This window comes from Sphaerodactylus townsendi, linkage group LG01, assembly GCF_021028975.2.
Source record: "Sphaerodactylus townsendi isolate TG3544 linkage group LG01, MPM_Stown_v2.3, whole genome shotgun sequence".
Classification (NCBI taxonomy): Eukaryota; Metazoa; Chordata; class Lepidosauria; order Squamata; family Sphaerodactylidae; genus Sphaerodactylus; species Sphaerodactylus townsendi.
Window position 1 is genome coordinate 81,288,900 of NC_059425.1, and position 24,966 is coordinate 81,313,865.

A 24,966-nucleotide genomic window follows, 5' to 3' on the forward strand; every position below is an offset into this window, starting at 1 on the left:
ACTGGTTCTGATAGCCACATACTTCTGAATTATTAACTAGTCTCTTAAACTGTTTTACTCATCTGGAATAAGGAACATTTTATAAAATTATGTTTTCTTGAGGTAGTTCTCTTCAACAAAGTAAAAATGTGCCAAAAGTTAAAGAGAAACATCTTGTAATCTCTTTAATTCTTTTTAACCCACATAGTATAACAAATCAAGTTACAGACATCTAAGCAATAAAACAGTTTCCTTTATACGCCGTAACTTTGCTCCTTAAAAGTAAATGTTGAATTTTTTCAACATTAATTATACAAACAATAAAAGTGTATTAAATTCAGGATATTGGTTTTAAGGTATTCTTTATGTAATATTAAGTCAAAGGAATATGACAGAACTTGGTATTCTAGAAATGTCTAATATCTTACATATACAAATAACAGCATTTAGCCTTTCTTGCAAGTGAAACTCAACTGTCATGTGCAATGTGCAACATGAAATAACCAACATCAGGACAAGAAGTCATAGACCAGCTGCACTTTTGTAAAATGTTCACACGCTACAGAAACAAAGTTGTAGGATAGTTCACAGCAGCAGGATTGCCGCATCTATAAAATGCATCTATTGAGCAGGAAAGAAGCCCTGTCATAACTGAATAGACCAGAGATGGAAGAGAGTTACCAGATGGGGAAAATATAAGTAATCAGACATTTGCTCTTTTTCTGTTCATTTTTCTCTCTGCAAGGATAAGGCTAGATCTGTAGCATAGCGGGAATGGTTTTGAAGAGCATTTTCTTTTAGGCCACTTATTTTAACCTAAGAAATATGTAGGTAGATGTCGCTAGAAAGCTAATTATTTCAAGAAATGTCAGCCCTTCAGTGATTCAAACAAATGATAATTTATTTACTCACTACAAGAAAGAGACTCCTTGGGTACAGTATGTTACTCCTTGCCGGAATAGAAGTTCATGCAAGGGCTTCATAAAGAAAGAATCTAAATATTTCCCTTCTTTGTAGTGGCATGAGCTGTTCATACATACGGTAATTTAAAAATCAGTCTCACATAAGAATATTTATGTTTTTGCCCTATTTTAAATGGAAGATATATTTGTCAAAGAAAATTAGTGCAGGATAGCACACTACTCAGAATATTTTCCTAATGTCAAAACCTTAAGATGTATCAGATACATTGATTTAAAAAGTTTTTAATGAAAAGGTGAATAATCATCTTCCCTATGACATGAAAAAAAAGAAGAAAAAATGTTACGAACAGGGTCACATATTATAACACACACGCAAGCAACAGATATTCTTGTAGCAAGTGAATTATAAACAGTGTAAACAAAAGGTTTTATAAAATCAGATGCATTTAAAAAACAGGGAGGAGGAATCAGAAACCTGTTGAAGCACAAAAATTAAATTTCTTTCCCTAAAATCTCTTGTCCTCTTCAATTAAACGCTCAATTCTATAGCAAGATTTCAGAAAATATTTTTCCTCTCATTTCATCAATAATGTTAGAAGTACTGTGATCTTAAATAGTATATATTGTTTAAAAATACACTCAAACTATTAGTCAATCAGAAGTCAGCACAGTTTATAAAAGTACACTTTTGCAGTAATTTTTAAATTACTGCCAGAAATCGAGAGAGCCAATTTATTCCAAATCATTCTATATTTGTAACCATAAAGCAACGTACGGTCAGTGTTAGCAGGTAAAAATATTTCATCTTCCATAATAATGCAGAGCAGCTAATCTATAACGAAATAACATTTCAGCTATCTTAGAAAGATCTAGTAGCCAATGAAAGAGCCCAGGTTCCCCAACTAGACACATCCTTTGATAACAATAAAGAATTATTAATTATTCCACACACACACACCCCTGAATTACCTTAAGGCAAGACCTTCTTTTCAGTTGTGGAACTATTTGTGGTTTGTACAGCTCTAAGACAAAGGCTCAAGATATTTTTTACAGAACAGCTCAGGAAAGAAAAAAATGCTCTCAAGATTCTGTTACAAATAAGGACAACAAATGGCAACTTTCAAATCTACTCTAATCATTTACTAATATGCTTCTGTATCAAATAAGACTATTTTTTTCAACAGTCCCAAATTAGATATATTGCAGAAACTGATGCATAAATAGCATATGGCTCTGTTATACCACCTATTTCAAATCTCCGTAATGTTTCTTCCCCTCCCTGCCTAAAATGAATAATTGAGCCAAGCCATAAACCTTCTGCAAAGAGAAAAATATACAAGTTGAAAAACAGAAGCGGCAATTTTCTTTGTTCAGTAAAGAAACGCATCAACACATGCAGTTGCTTATCTTCAAAGAATTTCTGTCATTCACTCTGGTCACTTAACTATGGTAACTACTGTAATTATTCTATGCAATAGGACAGTTTTTCAGGGCCTTTCCATCTAATATGTTGTTATCTTTTCAGCCTCACTGTCTCTGCATTTCAGCCTGACTGTAAATCCTTTACCTACATGTCAATAAACTCACTACCATTCATGGTGCCTGTACAGTTTACAACTGGATTACGTAACAAATTAGAGAACTGAGGTGCAATGGTTAGGGTGTGCAGAAAGAAACAAGCGTATCCCCTTATCAAAAAGCACAAGAAACAATTTTCTAGACCACAGTTGTTTTAATATAGGTCACAAGCCTGGCATGTGCTGAATGTTCAGGTGAGAATAATCGTCTTAACAGATGACTGCACAGGGTACTCACATTCACTTTCAAACTAATAAATACACTTTAACAAAAAGAGGTAAAATATACTGAACTCAGGAAATTAGTCTCACAGTGTGCTTCCAACTTCAGAGGAATGACATAATAGACTATGAACTGCCAAAGAAAATGTATAAGTTAATTAGCATTTCTTGTATTACTCATTTGCAGATGGATTATCCAGTTAAGAAAAGTTTCTGTGTACTTTTTGTACTAAAAAGACATCACAAGGTCTTGTATCACACCAATGGCCACACCACTGTAAACATCATGGAACTCTGCAGCTATCCTGCAGTTTCCCTCTCTGTGGTCAGTCTTCCCAGCTGCCCTATCTGTTACTGTCTGATTAGTTCTGCTAAGGAGCCCCTCCCCTGCCAGCTTTCCATGCCATCTGTTCTACACAAGATGGCTTCTGCCCAGCAACCTAACACTGCCCTCCTACCTGGCACCCGGCTACCATCCTTACCCTAAAGTGCTAACACAGGTTCTCACTGCTGGCAGAGTCAGGATTTCATTACTACTACTTTGACAAGTGCAGGGTTGTTTGTAATTTCTCTTTTATCCTGATTTTGATTGTACAACCACCTCCCACTGATTCAGTTTGCTTCAGTTTTGTTGCTCACAGATTTTACTCTCCACATTAATCTCCCTCTGGCATGTTACTGCATCTGTTCCCTTTTTTATTATTAATTTTCAAATTCCCACCATTTTTGACAAAAAGGAGGTAATCTACACTCTGCTTCTGCCCATTTCATTTTCTTTAATTTGGAAGATAAGTATGAAAGCATGCCAAAGAAGTTAATTCTCCGTTAACAGTTTATTTTCTGGCATCATAATGCCTTTGTATATGAAAAGCAGACAGGAATAAATGTTAACTAAACCACAAGCAATCCTAAATCTAATGAAAAATAAACATATAAAATAGAACCTGGGAAGTGTATTAAGCACAGACTAGAAACTTATTTCAGGTTTTACCTTACTATTCAATTATAAATTAACAGGTGTTATTTTTGAAGCCAGTATAAAATATGTATTTTAATAATTCTTTGCTTGGATCAAATACATTCTTCTATAGAGCTGCAATATTACTAATTAGTGTATTTTACATACCATTAAAGCTTGCACTATCATTTGTCCTGATAAATCAACCTAGCTTGTTAGAAGGTTGCAAATCATTTATGTTATAAAATATGAATGCTCTTGATAAGATGCATTTTAAAGCACTCCCTAATATTCTTCTCTACAACAGACATGACTGATGAAACAATATCTACTGTAGTTATTAATTATATTTTGGATGAAAGCAAAAATCTGTTTTTGACAGAGAAGAAATTTCTTTTTAAAATTTATAGTGCATATGTATCCCCTCATACACACACCTAGCAACAATACGGCCAATATTTAAACTACAAGAGTAAACTTTAAGCCGTCTAATCAAGTCATAAGAATCTGCAAGCTAAAATTATAAATTTAAATTATGTACCTTATTTATTATACATCAATATCAATTAATGCTGCTGAAGCTTTTGAAAATGTGCTGGAGGCTACTAGAAACACTAATAAATAGTGGGCATTTAGAGCAGAAGTGGAAACACTGCTTATAACTGTTGTCTGTCCTTCACAACATTGCCCAAAATATATGGTTTCAAAAGAATTTTGTGCACAGTAACATAAAATACTCATGTGCTTTTCCTCTGAAATGTACTACCTCCTATAATTACTAACAAGAACACAGAATGAATTGCAAGTACAATGTCTGCTTTGGCATTCAAAATTAGCTTTGGAGACTTCAGCAGTTGAAGCTAGGTACAATCCACTAAAATTTTCTTATGAACCAGTATTGTAAAAAAGCAACAGCATATGTTTACAAATTCATAGTATTTTACTAGAAAGGCAAATACGTATCTAATGGAGTGCATACACTATTTCAGTCCATATCAAAATTTTGTAAAATCATCTGAGTGTCAGTGGCAGATTCCGAATGGACCAAAAACAGCGGTGTGAAAATGGTGTGAAAATGGTACAAACCCTTTTATACCGTTTTAAACCATTTTACACCGGTTTCACACTGCTGTTTTTGGCCCCTGCAGAATCTGCCAGTAATAGGACAGCTGTACACTGCAATTATTGCAGGTATCACCTGCTTTTACTGCATGGTCTTCATCAGGTAATTCCACATAGTGTTTACAGCATGGCCCTTGCCTTTGATAGTCTGTTGTTGGAATGGTAATCCTAGTCCTACTGCATTGCCCATTTGTTGTCATACTGTTAATATCCAATCTCCAAAAGACAAACTATAAAGTAAATAAAATATTTAAAATGTAAGTTACTCAGACTGCCTGTAAAAGGCTTCACTCTTATCTGAGCATTGTAGTAAGATTCAACCCTAACATTAAAAGAATAGAACTGAGTCCCTAATTTGAGGTCTTCTTCTAAACAAAAACAAAACAAAGAAACAAAACTAATTCAAACTAATGCAGTTAGTTCTGGTGGGTTTTCCGGGCTATGTGGCCGGAACACCCACCAGAACCAGTTGAATCCAGCTGTGAAAGCCTTTGACAATACATTAATGCAGTTAGTTTAAATAATGCCAAAAATATTTCCTTATGAAAACAAAAGGGTTAGTTTGGAACAATCTAAAGAGATATAAGAAATATTATTTCAGTTCTTCAAATTTATCTCAATTCAGAAGATGGGATATTCTTGGAAGGTGAAGATGTACTTTAATATCATCTTATTATTACTGTCAAATATTAATTTGCTTTTTGGGGTAGATCTCCCTGAGGAAGGTAATCATGGTACTGATACCTACTCCAATGTCCTACCCCAAGAATTGTAAGATTTCTCTCCCCACCCCCACCCCCAATAAAGAAAAGAAGCCCCAAAACCTTAAAGTATGAAAGCTATATATAGAGAGAGATATGCATCAGATATGCTAGGTCTCTCTTCATTTAGGGCTCTACAGATAAAACTAGCAACTTGAACTGGGCAAGAATAGTTAAACAAGGATTGTTCTGGGATCAGTTTCATCTATATCTATTAAGAGATGGACAAAAAGTGATGTTCATTCCAAATGCTGATTCTTACCTTTAAAGCTCTTCATGGACCAGGACCTACATTGCTGAAGGACCACCCCCCTCTTCAGGAGCACAACAGCTTCATTGGCTGTTGGCAGGTTTATCATCAGTCTGTTTAACAGGCTTCTCCATTGCTCCTCCCACTTTATGTAATGAACTTTCTGAAACTCGAGGAAGCTCTCTATTACCGGCATTAAAGGGCATTAAAGGGCATTAAAAGCAGGGATTTTTTTTAAAATAAAGCATTTGGCTGATCCATTTTTAAGCTGTTGCTGTAATTTTATGAATCAGTCTTTTTTTCTAAGGTGTTATGTTTGCTCCTTATTTGAGGGACTGAGTGTTTAAATGCTAACTGAATATGCATGTATTTCAGCTTTTATACTAAGCTATCCTCAACCTCTGAAAGGGTGTAGCAGAAGATCTTAAAGACATGAGTAGTATAGTGGAGTTATTTTAAATATTTGATGTATGATAATACCCAAAAGTTATTCACACTTTTAAGATGGGACAAATAATAAGTTCATGAATGAATGAATCTTATTAAATTTTTCAAAATTTATTGTATTTATTAAGGCTAACTAAAAAAAAACCCTGAAAATCTAATAAAACTATATTCACTGCCATAGTAAGCAGCTTAAACCTGGACATCAAAATTAGTTCAGATACAAGAGAAATACAGATATACATGCGTTCCTGCAATTTAGAGCTAAAACAATATAGGACGAAGAGTATTAAACCATTTCTAACCAACAGGCCATTAAACTCCTCAGTACTCAACTACTATTTTACAGCACTACTTTTGAGAAAGTCAGTTCCTAGAAGACAAAAAAGTTGGATGGATGACAGATTTAAATATCAAGGATATAGAAACGTCTTAGCAAAGATCTATATAGATCCCAGATCCAAGCTGTTTATAGTATTTCCCATTGCAAAAAAAAAAATAGTTATTTCAAAATGCCAAAGGAGCTCTGTTTGTTCTTAAGAGCAAGATTCTAGTCCTCATGTTTGTAGGGGAAAATGTAAGGGTACTTAAGAAGAAAGAGTAGGATTTGTACCATGCCACTATCCTGGTAATGAATTTATGAGACATATCTGCTCCTGTAGAGTGTCAGATCCAAGACCTAAGAGACCCACATTCAAATCTCCACTTTGCCATGACTTTGTTGGGTGATCCTGGGCCAGTTATTCTCTCTCAGTCTAACCTAATTCATAAGGTTGTTTTTGTGAGGAGAAAACAGACCGGGGGAGGGGGGGCGGGGGGAGAGGATTTTCTAAGCTGCTATGAGTGTCCACAGGGGAGAGATTTGAGTTTAAATGTATTAAATAAATATGGTCACTGTGCTGCCGGAAGGTGCGGGCTAAAGCATGGTCAGACAGATCAGAGTCCAGGCGAGCAGCAACTGAGGTGTAGTCAAGACAGGCCAGACTCATGGCAGGTGGCAGGCAAAGGTGTGGTCAAGGCACAAGCAGCAGATCAGGAAGGCAGGCCGAGAGCCATAGGTCAGAGGAAGACCAGGCAAGTGGAGCTCACTAGGAAGTAGACACCCATTGCATCCAGGCAGAGCCAAGCCCAAGTCAGGGTTTGTTTGTTTATTTATTTATTTATTATTTGATTTAGTATACTGCCCTATCCCCAAAGGGCTCAGGGCGGTGAACAATATAAAAGCATATATAAACATAAACATATAAAAGTTTAAAATTTTCATTCTAAAACAGTATCCCACGAACCCATATGCAACCCTCCCAAGAAGAATGATGGGTCCCGATGATGTTAGGGACCCTATACAGCAGGGGGGAAGATGAAAGCAGGGCACCCTCAGCGGCTGGTCTCTCCGAAGGCCCGGTGGAACAATTCGGTCTTGCAGGCCCTACAGAACTCTCCAAGGTCCTGCAGGGCCTGGACAGCTGGTGGTAGAGTGTTCCACCAGGCAGGGGCCAGAGCCGTAAAGGCCCTGGCCCAAGTGGAGGCCAGCCGCATCATTGAGGGGCCAGGGATCTCCAGTAAATTGGCCTCTGCTGAGCGCAGAGGTCGACTCGGGACATATGGGGTAATGCGGTCCCTGGCTAATGAGGCTGTCCTCCTCAGATGCCTCCATTTTGTAGAGTCTTTTGCCATACCTAGCAGCAATGAGAACACTTTTCCTTTCACTCTGTAACAGTAGCCTCTGTCTTTGGCCCCTTCCGCACACGCAAAATAATGCGTTTTCAAACCACTTTCACAACTGTTTGCACGTGGATTTTGCCATTCCGCACAGCTTCAAAGAGCACTGAAAGCAGTTTGAAAGTGCATTATTCTGCATGTGCGGAATGAGCCTTTGTCTCCTTTGTGCAGCTGGCTCATTACTCGGCTCTTCTGAAAGTCCTGATGGTTCTCCAAGCTGCATGGCATCAGGTTCTGCCTTGGCTTGTAGGGAAGGGTCTGGAGCTGGCTTTGCTGCTTGCATCTCCTCACAAGAAGCCAGCTCTGGCTCCATAGTGTCATCAGGCTCTACATCAGAGTCAGTGTCCAGGGACTGGCTCATGACAGTCACGAACAATTCTTATAGAAATCCAAGCTAACTTAAATTGCACTGATTAAGTATTTCAAAGTACTGCTAACTGCAATTAAGACTAAATATATTTTAATAAACTGCTAACTGGAATAAATTACTGTCATTTACAGATAGATGTGAGGCACTAAGGTCAAAAATTAACAAATCAAAAATGAATTATCATCGTTCAACTTCTCTAAACTTCTCTAAAGAAGCCATGGACTTGTCTATCTGAGGGAGCAATAACTACATCTCACTTAATGCTCTAACAGTACAACTTTTGTAAAAAGTTTGGCTACAGGAAAGCCAGACCTGGTCCAAATAACTAAACTTGCAATCTGGATTTGAATTTCAAGGGTGGTATCTGTGTACCCTGTACTGAAACTAGCTTCTAAGAATTTTGTTACTGAGTTTCACGATTCCCACCTAATAATTCAACACAATCACGATGAAAATGAAACCCATTTTTGGAACTGCAGCCCAACATCAGAGAAACAAATGCAATCTGTACTTGTTATAGTTACAAAACCCCACAGTTTTAAATTTTAGCACCCACAGTAGTTGAAAGATCCAAACGATTCACTGCCTTAACACATCTTGAAAAACAAGAATCACACAAAACTTGAGCTCCTGTATGTTCTCAGTCTAAAGGCACAACAGTCTGGTCCCTTAACAAGAGATTGGTGCAGATATCATAAGTCTCCAAGTCTCTGTCTTTATTTATTTGTGTTAAGCCATAGGCCACACACAACAACTGATATCATACCATTTAATCAGGTTTTAGATAGTAATAACAAGGAAGAACGAAATATGGTGACTGAGTATAAGTGGCAAGGACATGGTAAAAGGAAGAAAGGGAACAGGATAGAGGAACAAAAGATGAAAGAAGTAACTAGAGAAGACCAACCACTCAGAGATGCGCCAGAAGTCCACATGGAAAACACAAAAGGTATTAATAGGGATCTGGCCTAACTCCTCCTTTCAATTTTACCATAAAAGGGCAAATCAGCAATTTTTTGACCAGTGATCAGAGATGAGGAAAACACTGATACTTCGTACTTTAAAAAATGTTGAACGAAAAATTGTCATGACAGAACCTATGAGAAGCTAAAGCTGTAAGATAGCAAAGATGACATCAGTTAAGACATACTGGAACAAAAATGAAACTTTCTGTTACACTTATTCCATTTCCTGTCATGTATCCCAAGAAAAGTTCTGTAGAATGAAAAGTATTTGTGTATTCTTATGCAAATTGGAACTATGTATCATTTAGGTGCAGAGCAATTAGCATACCTTATTAAGAGACTGGAATTTTTTTTACAAAATTCATCCCCAAGCTTCCTAACTTGTATGATTAGATTTATGAAGGAAATGGGTAAACCATTTGGTTAACTATCACAACAAATCATTATAAAAGTAGTTCTGCAAAATCCAAACTTTTGCTTTCTTAATAAGTTGCCCAAAACTTTTTTCAAGTTCACTAACCTCTACCATATTTGTTCTCTAAATACAGGCTGTGAGGGTGTTTTTCTTCCCATCTGCTACTAGCCCATGATCTATATTTACACCTTTTTTTAAACGAAAAAATGATGCAAACTATAATCCCCCAAATGAACCACCAATATTCATATTCTTTGAGAATGAGCATATGTAATTAGCCTCATCCAATGCTACACACCTAAATTCTTTCTGGCACACTTTTAAATTTTAATATTCTCTTGTAATGGACAAGTCTCATGTCCCTGAAAATGCCCCCAACACTAGTTTGTGCTATAGATTTAACCCATTCCTTTCAAAAATATACCATAATTCTTTTCAGGGAAATCAGACGATAACAACATTCAGGAAGCTACTGTCAACAGAAATAGGATCAAAATTCAGGGAGAGTTTTGATTATACATACCCTGACCAAGGCAAACATACATGACATAGGTAATATTTACATTATCAATCATTTTCACAGAATGCATGCATTGTAATGAAAATTATTGTTTTTAGCTTTATAAACTTGGAATTGGAAAATGATGTGTTATTTAATGTCAACAAAAAATCCCTAAAAGAATTTGTTGGTATACACTGAACTAACAGCTATTCTAAAATAAAATTTAGCACCTTGCTTGTTTGAAAGAGCACTGTGGAACAAACTGGATTAATACATTTATAAGTTATCACTGGTAAATCCCTGTTGTGCGTCATCTTGTCTAGATGCTTTGTTCATTACGTTTTCATTTCTCATGTGCTTGAAGCTGCATAGTCAATCTGTAACAATTAGGGTAAGCCACTGGAAAAACTTAACAGTAAAAAAGTGAGACTGAACAAGATAAGGATTACCTGGTAAGGTGCAGCTGGTGTTCAGCTTTACCCAGCAGTTCTGTTAGTTTTAGACATTCATCCTTAGCTCTTGCTGCATCCTGCTGTGCTAGTTCTAAATGCTGTTTATTTTCACTGAGCTCTACTTGTGCTCTCTCTATTTCCTTAAAAATACATAAAGGTACAATAAAGTCAGAAGTGGTATATACCTAGCTACACTTGATAATGCAGAAAGTTACCAAAAATAGAACATTCCCATTTTAGATGTTCACATTATACCTGCAACAGGAAGTGCTGCTATGGAATTGTGACATTGAAATTTAGAAGACGGATGAGTCCAGCAAAAGAAATGGTTTGCTACAAACTTAATTCTCGTCTTTTGACTCAATGCTACCACCTCTAGTTCACTTCAAATTTTCCAAAACGTACACAACTAGCAGCAAAAAATTTTAAAAAATGCAGTGGTCTCAACAATCATGTTTAGCCAACAAACCTGTCTTTTAATATTTGCAACATGATAAGCACACTTATATTTTAATATCTGCAGATTAAATTATTGTTCATCAAGAATGCTATTCATTTTCATAGCTTCTGGTTACATTTGCTCAATATGACATCTATACCTTTGCTCCACTTTTCCTCTTCTGACCCCAAAATTACTTATTTTAAAGACTAATCTACAGACATTTGTTTGAAATTAAAAATAAACACAATGTGACAAATATCAATTAATGCCAAGACAATTTCATAATTCTGTACTATAGGCATAAATATAGGCTTCCATCAGTTTTTTTGGTGGAGATATCTACAGTGAACAGATGGGCTTTATACCATACCCTCAAGATAAATCAGCTCAAGTTCTGTCAGACCATCAGAAAAGAAAGAAAGAAAGAAAGAAAGAAAGAAAGAAAGAAAGAAAGAAAGAAAGAAAGAAAGAAAGAAAGAAAGAAAGAAAGAAAGAAAGAAAGAAAAGGAAATTCTATCATGAAAGCAGTTTTGCTTAAAATGGCCTCTTTCTACTTGGCAGATGTTGGAGCCTAGGGATTTTAGGCAATACCATACCTGCTGATCCTCACTATATACAGAACTTTGATCCAAGCATCCCAAGGCACACATTTTAAAGATCAAAAACCTCATGACCTTTAAGCAGAAATAATTTTGTGTTACATCTAAAACACTGATTCTTTCCACAAGCATCTCAAGTGTTTTAAAGACCATGTTCCAGGCTATTATTTAGCAAACAGTAATTCTCTGTGCAACTCACAAGGACATGAATAACTGTGATTAAATTTAATAGAAAAATACAGTTTTAGGAAATAGTCTCATGCTGCAGCTAAAGTTTTAAAGAACCTTCTGCGATTTCTTAGTACAGAAAAGAGTGTTTTAAGTATATCATTTTACTGCTGTTTTATGCTGTTCTTATACCCTGATTGGTTTATAATGGTACACATTTAACACTTATTTTATCGCTTGATTATTATTGATTATTGTTATGCTGTTGTAATGATTTATTGCACTGTGTACATTTAACTGATTCTTCTTTCACTGATGGAATCAGCTTACTACTGCCTTTTTCATTGATCATCATGGTTAAAAGATTGGAAAAAAGTAAAATTTCATAGGGGACAAATCTTTAAAATATTTCTATTTTATTTCAGATTGGGACCACATGTGCATGTGCGTGCGTGCACATCCGTGCACCATTTTCCTGACCTGAGATGAAAATGGGGAGCTGTGCATTTACAATCCAAATCATTCCCATCTCGCCCTCTAATGACAGTGTCTCCTGTCTAGACTAAAGTGGCCAACCTCCAGGTAGTGGCTAGCAATCTACTGGAATTATATCAGATCTTCAAAGTATAGAAATCAGTTCCCGTGGAGAAAATGGCAGCTTCAGATGGGAGACTCTGAAGTATTGTACCCTGCTGAAGTCCTTCCCCAGGTTGTCCTCCCCCCCCAAAAAAAATCTCCAAGAATTTCTTGATTCAGAGCTGGCAACCCTACTCTAGACCCAGGGCAGGAAAGACCCAGTACAAGTGCTGAGCAGCAGTACAAGTGACTATTTTCCTTATCACACAGGCTAGTTCTCTGACCAACAGACAGAAGTGAATCCCCAAAGAAGTGGAAGAATCACTGAGTCTGAGATTGCTTTCAGTGTGTCTGGCAAGTATAACCTTCTTCTCCCTCCCTTCCCCTCCAACTGCTTTGTGTGCCAGCACATCAAAGTCTTCACGGGTAGATCTAGTCTACTGTAGCTGAACCTTGACCATGTTTTCGGTTTCCATATCAGGTCATTGCAACCAAATTTAAGCCTGCACGATCTGTCTGAGCCTCTGGACCTGATCCTGCAGGGACTACTGAAGGTTCTGCCTGAGCCTTTGGGCCAGGTCCTGCAGATACTTCTGGAGGCTCAGGCTCTGAGCCTGTAGGCATTGCCTGGGACTCTGGGGTCAAACCTGTGATCTCTCCCACATCTGAGCCCTCATTGAAGGAGTTCCTTAGAGATGCTGGGCTGGGTCATCACAAAAGACTGGAAAGTGGCTTGCAACTGTTGGAACAACGTGGATAGAAGCACCAAACTGAGTGCAGGATGAAGACACAAAGGAGCAAGAACACAGAATCAGGACAGGATGATAAGATGCAAGATGTGTCATGGAGTACCTGTTTTCTGAGTCTAGACAGAATCACTTCTACATTCTCTATCACTCTGCCACATTTTCGCAATCAAAATGAAACAGAAAAACACACACAGTGAAAGCATAATTGTTATTTAGGAAACGTATAACTTGTTTATTACAGATTTCTATGCTACCTCTTCAGAATTCTGCTTGAGGCAGCTTACATTAAAAACCACAACACAATATTAAAAACAAGCCAATAAAACAAGAGTTTAAATAGCAGCAGATGATTAAAAATTAAAAGCCTGAGTAAAAAGATACATTTCAGCCTGGCACCTTAAAGAAAGTAAAGTAAGCACCGGGTAAGCCTCAAGAAGGAAGGCATTCCAAAGTCAAGGTGCCACCACAGAAAACGCCCTGTCTCTAGTTGCCACCCATCTCCCCTCTAAAGATGGGCTGGATAGTATGGAATAGAATAGTATGGGATAGTATGGATAGAAGCAGGACTAGACAGTATAGGACAGTGGTGGCGAACCTTTAGCACTCCAGATGTTATGGACTACAATTCCCATCAGCCCTTGCCAGCATAGCCAATTGGCCATGCTGGCAGGGGCTGATGGGAATTGTAGTCCATAACATCTGGAGTGCCAAAGGTTCGCCACCACAGGTATAGGAGGTTACAGTTCTTCAGGTATATATTGCATCAACAGAGAGCTGTTCACGAACTGGATACTCCATAAAACCACTATAAAATTATCAGTACTTAAAGAGGCTACCAACAGGCAACAAAAACAGCTTTGGGTAGCCTAAAATAAGATCTATGAAAAGGCAAATTAGAATTAGTGCAGTACATCAGTCAGTTGTAGTTCAGCATCTGTAGCCACTACAGTAGCAGGGAGCAAAAAAGAGTTAACTCACTATGCTGGGATAAATTTAGGCCTGAAGTTCATTAAATAGCCAAACATTTTGGCAACGGAAGAACAGGACCCCGTCACCAATACAGTAATAGCACACAGCTAGCCTGTTGGGTGGTTAAAAGGAAAAATGGCATGAAGTAGAGGTGAACTCAGTTAGATGACTGCTGTCCTTAGCCAACAAGCTGTAAACTTCAGCTTACTGCTTTTTCTGTGACAAGTGGATTCTCCAAGTGATTCAAGCATTAAGAGCTAGCTCTTTTATGCTTGGAGAACAGACTATAGGAATGCAGTTCCCATTCAAAGCACTCCTACTTTACACTGATAATGCCAGACAACACACAGTCCTTTCTGCATAAGCTTAGGACATGACGTAGGAATGAGATACAAAAGCATGCTTCAGTGCTGGCCACCTGCCCATATCTTCTACAATTTAAAAATTTCATATCTGGCTACAGAAGAAGTGTAGCCCAAGGATCATGTCATGGATGAGAAATTAACCAACAAACTATCTCTTTACTTTCTACTTTCTGCAACTGTAATTTAATGTAAGTATAATTTACTGCATAACTCTTTTGGCCCAAGCCTGGCTTTTAAAACAGTACTCCTGCTACAAGCGCTGTTTCTCAGCTGAATTTAGTTAAAAAGCCTTTTTAAACCTGGCCAGCTTGGTCATGCTAATTGATTCATCTACCATGTATTACTACAACAGACTCCATGTAGGCCTTGATGAAAACTCAGGAGTCTGAATGAGCAAAAATGCTGCTGTTTAACATGCAAGCACCTTAGGAAGAGTAGTTTTTAAAACCACTGCAATAGAATTTTGCTTCTGGTTTCTATTCATACCGAACACATAACTTGAAGCACAAGGACCATCTCTCACAGTATAAACATATACGTCAGCATGGATCTTCATTTCTGTTGGTTTTAACAGTACCATCCATTCATCAGATACAGATTTCTCAGCATGGTCATATGCCTTCTCTGTAAGGGTTCTAATCTTTTATAGAATTGATTGCTAGAAGAGATCCAGGGGACACTCTTGAGGGGTTTCCACAAAACATTTTTTTTCTACAGCTTTTCAGATTAGAATCAGTATTGCGTATTATATTGATTATATTGATCTATTCTTAATTTTTTTTCACTTGTACAGCATGTCAGATGCAGGATTGGGAAGATAATTTTTTTAAAAAAATACAATTATTTAACACGTCAAGCTGAATAAAGGTTCAGGAGGAAAGAATACACCCTTCAATACAAGCACACGGAATTCCTTATATTACTTTTTGATATCTTTGACAATGGGTACAATTGACATATGGAGAAGACGTGGTGCCTGGATGCACAGCTCAATAAAACTGTTCTGCTCACAGTTTAGGTATATATATGTACAAGCTGACAAGCAGGATTTTAGGGGAAAAGGAGTTTTGTGTATGCCTCCTATATTCTCCAAGCTGTTTGCGTTTCCCACGAAAACAGGAAGGCTAGGATCCAAGAGCTTTGCATTAGCCTCCCAGTGCTGCCTGTTTACGTTGTTGTGGAGGGGAATTCTCTGCACAAATAGTAGCTATACCAGGCATTATCACCACCACTTGCTTATACTGCTAGATTATATGTACAAATATAATAAATTTGATATTAATTCAATTAGGCATTCCAAATGCTTTTAGCAATGTCTAAATATATTCTTGTGTGCTGAACTAGTTTATTCTAAAAGCTGCAATGCCTTATGCAGGAAATGATACTCTTTTTTTTGCAAAACTCTCTAATCATTGAGTTGTGGAAAATGGTAAATGGATCTGTATTGGTATGTGACACAAGACAGGAGGGAAACAGAAATATTTCTTTGGAGTACAGCTCATTTTCATGAACGTATTACAGATTGTAAGCTTTACAATTTTTTGAGTTAAAGGGAATATTTTATGACCAATGACTAGAAACTATGTAGTTTTAATTCATAACATTACATGTTCCAGAATAATTTTAAATGTAACTATAATTGACTGCATAACTCTTCACAGACATCAGTTAAATTCAAACTAATAGGAACATGTACTGTAAACAAAGGATTTTATAATATTTAGTGTAATCATGGTTTATCTCAATATCAAATGTTCATTAATAAGGAATGCCTTCTTCACAACTATACATAGAGAAATTCCCTGGTTTGCATGACTTAGGAAAGGGTAATTTTTAAATTACTAATATGAAATCAGCAACAACTAGTTTTAACATTTTTAATGAAATGTTACTGAAAAAAATGGAATTTGGGAAAATAAAGAAATAATCTCCACTTTTGAAAAGTATCGTCAGAGTTTGGTAGTGCTTGCTGTACCCTTTGATCTTTGAAACATATCTAATAAACAAACCCATATAGATAAAACACCCAGAATATATGTCAACATGTGTGCCTGTGCACAGCATGCAAATGGTCATGTTATGTATCACTTATGCACTTCTATCTGCATCTTTTTAGGCTTGAAAATAACTCATTGAAAAAGAAATAATACTAACAGCTGGTTTCTTGCCATTTAGGACCTATGACAATCATCACTTCTAGAAGAACGAGCCACTTTATAAAAACAGCTTGATCAATGGCAGTCTCTCTTACCTGATTTCTAATTTCGAGCTCCTTTATAGCTTTCATCCTATACTCTCTGTGCTCCTTTTCTGCCTCATCCTTCTTCATTTTGGTCTTATTCAGTTCATAACGTATTTCCCCACACACCTGTTAGAAGGAATACACTACAACAGTAAGTAGCTTCAAGACTCAACTGAGCAATATTTACATTGAGAGGTTTTGATGCCCTCTAGTGGTATACTTAATTTAGATATTATTCGATGATTAATTTTAGAACACTGCTGAATTATCACACTAACAGATTGAGGGGGAAAGTGACCCTTGGACAAGGATGCTTAGCCCTCTTCAAACCCCATAATCATGACTGTATGACCTTTGTTACTATTTTGACTTATTTGTTCTCTGAATTATCCTCAAATAACCCCAGCCAATCAGAAATCAAACGAGATGTGATGACATGACTGTGCCATACTGCCAATCTAGTTTGGTTACATGGCGATGACACTATGGAGAAATGGAGGTTCCTTTTCATGTTGTTTTCCTGTTCTTTCAAGCTTCCTCTGGAAAAAAATGGCAAAGGGGTCAGGTTAAGGGGTCCAAAAATGTTTGTAATCTCACATCTCACCGGTACTGCATCAGTTTTTATATATTAAAGTTGCTCATCACTGCCTTAATTGTCAGAAGATGAGTATTACAGCCCTTGTTCAGGTCTATTGACTTCAAGAGGTCATATTTTAAATTCTTTATTTACAGGTGATTACATTAAAATTGAGAATTATCTAGTGTTTATCCATACTGACAAAAACTATTTGTTACTTTTTTCTTGCGGAGGATCAAGACATTTTTTTGACAATCAATAGAACTATTTTGGGAGACACTATGTTCATCCAGCCCTCACTGAACCCTCAACAGTTGCAGCTAGGTTTGTCCTCAGATAGCATTACTATTTCTAATAATATTCCTCAAATAGTATTACGATTAACATGAAGAAATAGCACCTATGATATCAGTGGTAACAAGAGTTCAAACTCAAGCACGCTTTTAAAAATTCTTTGCCGTCACTGATTTCTCAAGTGAAAAAGGCACTCTTGTTGCCCTAGAAAAATGATACACGCTTTTCCTCTACACATCACAATACTTTTTCATCATAGGGGACATGCACTAAATTTCCTTTAAAAAACAACTAGGAGTCAATGTATTGGCGAAGCTTTCACGGCCAGATTCAACTGGTTGTGGTCGGTTTTCCGGGCTGTGTGCATCACAGAGGGAAGTCTGTTACACACTGTGTCCATGCCAGCCACAGATGCAGGCAAAAGTTAGGAACAAAATCCACCAGACCACGGCCACACAGCCCGGAAAACCCACCACAACCAACTAGGAAACAGTTACTTGCTGAAGGACATCCCCTTCTCCATGACAGCTAAAATGGGTTACAGCCAAGTACTAGATTAGGGTCTCACCTTCAAAGCCCTAAACGGTCTGGGACCGCCTCTTCCAGTATGTTCCCCAAAGAGCATTATGCTCAGCAGATAAAAACTTACTGGTTATCCCTTGCCCCAAACCTATCCAGCTGGCCAGGATGTTTTCAGGCCAGGGCTAGAGTGTTTTCAACCCTGATCTCAGCCTGGACGAATGCCCTATGAATGCCACCTGGGCCCTATGGGACTTAGTGCAATTTTGCAGGGCTTGTAAGAAAGAGCTGTTCCACCAGGCAAATGGTTAAGGCAGCAATGGCTCCACTATCTAGCGGCCTCCCTCTTTCCTCATCCCTTTCTTTCCCTACTTTTCTGTGTCTGCTGTTGGGATTTTAATGTCTTAAATTCTGAATTTTTCCACCATCAGGATTATATTTTTAGCAGAGACTTGTTACATTTTTAGATGCTGAGTTTATCCTATTGTACTGTTATATGATGGCAGCCACTGTTACCTAGCTTAACAGGGGTTATTAATTTATTAAAGGGAATCTCCACCAGCTGCTGAGAGTGCAACAGCACACATATTTTAAAGTAGCAAAGGGGAATGGAACTCACTTGGCAGTGCGAGAGGAGGCTAGGTGAGATCTTGGAGACTATATCTACGGGGAAGGAATTTGGCAAAGAGCGATCCGCAGAGTAATTCAGGAGTCCAAATGAAGTTTCATAAATTTGGTTCAAAATACATACACACAGTAAGATGTAAGAGCGCATACATTCAAGTTCCTAGTATACAAAGAGGGTTGAAAAGTAGATGGGACGATAGAGAGGGAATTGGGAATTTGCAGGGTGATACGTTACCTAACGTTCTCGAAGTAGAAGCAGTAGAAGGCAGGGAGTCCACGCCAGCACGGAAACCCGGTAGAAGACGATATCGTGTCTCAAACTGACCAGACCAAGGGAGGTACAGGCTAGTAATGAGCAACGTGCTCTAGGTGAACTGAACTTTTATAAGGTAGATCGTTCCTTTGGCGGGAAAAGGAACCAATTGCTCTAGGTTTCACAGCTGTGCTGGGTTTGGGGTGCAGAGCCAGTGAATCAGCTCAACTATGACTAAGCCCGGGACAAAAGGGGCCAAATTACATTGTTAAGCTAAACGAGGAGCTGCTGTAAGGCTTCCATGCAGATTAACCTTTTAGGGTTACTGCCCAAGATATTCAGATTTTGGTTGAGACATTAGACCAGGGAAAGGTGGGTGACTTCAGGAAAATAATAACAATGGGGAAAGAAGATGCAGAGGAGCAACTATCTGTTGCTGACCTGGTTTCCAGAAGAGCTAGGGAAAAGGCAGTATCTGATATTAAAGTGGCTTTCCATATTGTTTGTCTTAACAGGATCTTTGCAAGGTGTGGTAATCAAGCGTGCCCTTACACAGGATGAGACCTCCAGGTTATTCAGGAGTAACTCATTCTCTTAATTAGATCATGTAAAGCAGACTTGTGACCTTTGGACATGCCGCTACCTACACTGAGAGGTGCTGTGAAAACTTAGCTTCTGCCAATATGATTTTAAAGGAAAATATATTGCCATTTATTTATATATATCTATAGGATTGATCAGAGGGCTAACATCACCCTGAGCCCACAAGGGGAAGGGCGGTCCACAAAGGTAATAAATAAATAATGCAAGCTTACCCCAAAAAAGTAAAAATAAATTTGAGAACTCTTAGGGTAACTGTCTGGACAAAGTCAAGAGAGACAGAGATGTTGAGAAAACTTAAGAACCCTTCTCCAAGCAAAACAACTGAAAACTTTCATATTGCATTCTTATTTTTGCGTAAGCACATGATCAAGTCAACACAGCTGTAATGTCAAGATTGCTCAATAACACAATGTGCATATGATCAAAGAAGCATTTCCCCCCAAACCAGCTCAAATAGAGGTGTACATGGGTAACACCCAGGTTTGTAAGACACCATGCTATCAAAAGTTTGACTATACATTATTTTAAATGTGTGTTTACCTTATTCATCTCCAGTTCATGAGAAGCATTTTGATTCTGAGCTTCTTCCAGCTGATTAGCTAAAGAGATCTTCTCTCTTGTAATCCTGTCAACCTGAGCCTCCAGGGTAGCTACATTCTGAGATAAAGACATTACCTGAGACAAAAGCAGACCAGAATTAGCCATAAATCAAACAAAGTGAATAAAGCTGAAAATCAGTATTGTCAAAGGCTTTCACTGCCGGAATCACTGGGGTGTTGTGTGGTTTCCGGGCTGTATGGCTATGTTCTAGCATCTTCAGATGCAGGTGAAACGTCAGGAGAGAATGCTACTAGAACATGGCTATACAGCCCGGAAACCACACAACACCCCACTGAAAATCAATACTATTGGAAAATGGCAAGTTTGGAGTCTTTATTGGGCTCTGGAGATCAAAGCTCTATTTCTTAAAAAGAAGTTTGGAGTGTGAAAAAAACCCACCAATTTATTCTGACAGTAGACTAACATTGCAACCTTAAGCAGAATTAAGATTAATGGACATAGAACGGTTTAACTCTGCCGAAGGACTGCACTGTTAGTCTCACAAAGACAAAAAACAAAACAAAACGCTTCAGGGCTGCTTCCTACACAGTATGTCTCCTAAGAGAGAGAGAGACAGAGAGAGAGAGAGAGACAGACAGACAGACAGACAGACAGACAGACAGACAGACAGACAGACAGACAGACATATACATACACACACAAACACATACATCTATTTTTCACATGAAAATACACAGGGATTTTATCTGCCTCCATATCAGTGAATAAAGAAATTTAAGTGAACTAAAGACAGTCCCCATAAAAACCACCTCAGAAGAATAGCTGAGATAAATAGTTTTTTTGTTAAATCGCTACCTAATTACTGATTACTGAGCTACTATGCTGTGAAGCTGGTTAAAAGATTTAGGGAGCAAGCCTAAATCCGATACTATCCAGTGGAGATTATTTTCAAGAAAGTGTTCCTAGGTTTGTACTGCAGAGTAGGACAGTGGATCGCAGACTTGCTCTTTGCTGTGGCACAAATTCTTCCTGCCTTCCTATACCAGGCTTAACAATGAGTAACCAACCTTAACCATAGTCACGCTCAACAGGACTCTCTCTTAACTATAACTGGAAACTAGGGGTTTGAACTTCTTAATAAAACTGGACTGGAGCCATTTAAATGTATCTTCAGTCACCTCTCAAACCTTTAAGACTAACAAAATTTATTCCAGCTTAGAGCTCCTTTAATCAGATTCCCAATAAAACTGAATCTGAAGAAGTAGGCTAAACTTCATGAAATCTAAGCCAGAACTAGCGCTCTTAGCCTCTGAGGACCTACTAGACTCCCTATTCAACTTTTTAAAAGGACATCATCAGTCCTTGCCATCTCCACTGACAGATAGTTATAAAGGTTAATGTTTTGGGATTTTTTTAATTACAGGAAATCTTTCAAACAGCAACCCAGGCAGGTTCAAAACCTTCCCGCCTTGCAAGAAAGGTGATGACTAGAAAGCATATGTATGTATAAAAATATGTTAAAATACCAAGGACGACAAGTTCTCTTTCTCTTTCTTCACTTCTTCACGTACAGCTTCTCGATCTCCCGTTCTTTTTTCTAACTGGACTGCTAACTCCCTCTCAAGACGTTCTCTTTGTCTTTCCATCTCATTTTTAAGCTGCTCACAACGTACCAAAGCCTATTGAAACAGCAGTGGGTTTAAAGAACAAAATTAAGAACTGCATTAAAACAAGGAAAACTTTCAAATTGGGGAAGGGGAGGAGAAGAGGAAAGGCAGAAGCTGGTAGACAGCTGCACTGGATTAAAAGTTATAAAGAACCCAGTTTACATTATTGACTAAAAATGTCCATACTTTACAAATGGGCACAGGACAGTAATCATATATTTAAATTTACCCAAGAACACCGTTGTTCTCCAAGTAAAAACATTAGGATAACACTGGCCGTGTTTTAAACATTCCTGTGCTACATACATAGCATTTCTCACAAATAGGTTCTGAAGGCATATTATTCAAGGCATGTATGATTAAAAAATGGACACAGACACATACTTTCTTGTCATGAATGGAGATGTAGAGCTTATTCTTCCTGCTTTATTAGGATATACAGTCTCAGAGAAAGTTCAGTGACGGTGGTCTTGATAGGCAAATGTCATTTTGTGAGAGTGGTATCCCTTTTTGTGATGCTAGTTTCTGTTCAAATAATAGACTTTCTGTTTTCTACAAAATTAGTTTTCAGTCCATGGCTCTTATTTTTTCTTTCCTATCAGATGGCAAGAGTTCAAGATACATGTGCTGTGGCAGCACAGGAAGCAGAAGTTTGAAATTCTCATGCAATGGGTATGCTTGCCATTTTTAATAGAAAATTAAGCTATTCATACTTTAAAATACCATTAATAGAATATAAACTTGTACTATTTGGACTAAGTGATAAAATGCATCACTTGTGTTGACATCAGTAAAAGAGGTTTAGTTAGGTCTTATAGGGATGCACTGGAGATATTTCAATTTCCCCCAAATTTCTGTTTTCCTGAGGGGGATTTTTTCTCCATGGCTTCAAAATTACACCTCCAAGATCATCTGAAGAGAGCCAGCATAATATAGTGGTTAAAGTATCGGACTAGGATCAAGGAAACCCAGGTTCATATCCCCACTCACACCATGGAAGCTTTCTGGGTGACCTTGTACCAGTCACAAACTCTCAGCCTCAACCCTGCCAAATATTTGGACAGGAGACCTCATAGGAATACCAGGGGGATAACACAGAGGTGGGCAAAGGCAAACCAACTCCAAATATCTCTTGCCTTGAAAATTCCACCAGAGGCTGCCATAAGTCTGCTGCAACTTGACAGCAAAAAGTGTCAGCTGAATTCTCTTTGTAGTACATCCGAATTAATACTGTAGAAGACGCAATTCCCACTTTAACAAAGAGCAATATTATATTATGCAAATTATACAGGTTTACTAATCCCACCACATTTGAGGCAATTCACTAATTACACAGCAGATGGCACCACCTATCCAGATAATGAATCAAGTCACTGAAATAGACATTTAAAGATCAGTCACTTTAGCATACATGCAGGATTAGGAAAATAGTTGAATATGTTCACAAAGTACCCAAACTTGGGTAGGATAACTTTGAAGAATGAAGTCTAACTGCAAAGTCAAAACCAGGGTGAACAGAGGAAGCTAACTTGGCCAATATTCTCATGAAAAAATACCTGCCAAGAAGGGAATATAGGTGGAAGGAAATATTTCATTAAAAAGACTGAAGCTACCTGTAACATATTCAAACTCAAAATAAGTCAGAGTCTATTCTGAGGAGTGCTATATTGCAGCATAATATGGTAACATCAGAAACATAAAAGCTTGGTAAGAACTATTCTAGTGCAACCTACTACAAATCACAGACCAAAAAAACTCTGCAGAGCCTTACTTAAGAAACATGTTATTGAAACTCTTAGCATTTGCCTTTAAATTGTTCAGATATCTTTCCTTACCAAGAACCTTCACATCAACTAGAAATTTCATTTTAAAAATGAATTTCAGAGACAGCTCTAAGAATACAACCTTGAAGATAATGTGAAGTGAATATCCTATTCCACATTCACTTTTTGCTCAGAAGGCATACAGAAATGGCTCTAGAGCTTTTTTTTCTTCATAGGACACAATCACTTGCACATTAGTAAACAATGTCCCCAAAGAACTACAACATATAGTGTCAGTTCTATAAATAAAAAACCACCTAAGAGTCAAATTTTTGACCCTGACTAACAAGATGCACGTTGGCCAAGTGGCCTTCCTTAGTGGTCAGAACTAAATAATCTAACATCCAAAACAAAAGAAACAACATCCTCTATCACCACACACAAATTATAAGACATTATGAATTTCAACTGGAAATAGGCCTCCAGAAAATGCACACAACAAAACATAAACAAAACACAACAAAAATCCATCATCATTGTTTATTCCCAGAAACAGCTATAAAGTTGTCTCTAAATCAGAAAGTTTCATTTAACAATCATGGTGAATAGTCTGTTTGAACTATCCTCCAGAAATGGTATTTCATTTCATTCTAAATCCATCTAAATCCAGCAGCCATCATCTCATCTTGTAGTGGCAAACTACATAAATTGTCTTGAATCTATCATCAACCTGTTATGTTGGGTGGCCCAAAATTCTTGCCTTAGAGAAGAGGAAGAAGAAATTCTCTCCTCTAGTCAGACTACTACAATGTCCCCCTTTAGATATCTGTTTCAAATCTAAAAATCCCCAAACAATTTAGGGAACCACTCAGATTATTTCCCATCCTTTTATGAATGCCTGTGCATTCTTATTCTCATGTTCTTTTTTCATAATCAGTTGCAGAGTCATAAAGGCCCTAAACACTTATGTCATGATCTGTTCTACATTTACTCAGCAACCTTTGCTACATTATTTTTAAGCTACTGTACAAATGCTTTCTTTCCTAGAATACACTTGCATTTTCTCTTACATATACGAAGTAACAATACACATAATTTTTAATTGATTGTACAGTCTTTACCCCCAAACAATTTACAGATGGGAGTGACTCTCATACATATGTATAAATAGTATACAAAAGCAGAGACCTGCAAGAGACATCTCATTTTTCCCTCCTCCCTTCCCTGAAGGCTCTTGTAGTCTCTCCTTTTTTTCCTGTTGCCTTCTCTCCTTCTCACTCACAAGCCAACCTACCTGTAAATACCCTACAATTTTCAGCTTTCCCTTCTTCTG

General features: G+C 37.6%; 1 protein-coding gene across 9 annotated transcripts in view; it reads right to left on the reverse strand.

Moving 5' to 3' along the window:
• SDCCAG8 (SHH signaling and ciliogenesis regulator SDCCAG8) overlaps nt 1-24,966 on the reverse strand; it is a 157,521-nt gene that overhangs the window by 110,204 nt on the left and 22,351 nt on the right. For all 9 annotated transcript variants that reach the window (XR_007243549.1, XR_007243548.1, XR_007243551.1 and 6 more), the window contains 4 exons: nt 21,730-21,882; nt 20,183-20,317; nt 16,779-16,895; nt 10,657-10,799 (listed from right to left, as the gene is read on the reverse strand). Coding sequence is in view for 6 of the 9 variants with exons in the window: in XM_048485120.1 (XP_048341077.1) it covers nt 10,657-10,799; nt 16,779-16,895; nt 20,183-20,317; nt 21,730-21,882 (548 nt within the window). In the remaining 3 variants the exon portion in view is untranslated. The remainder of the gene's footprint in view (nt 1-10,656; nt 10,800-16,778; nt 16,896-20,182; nt 20,318-21,729; nt 21,883-24,966) is intronic.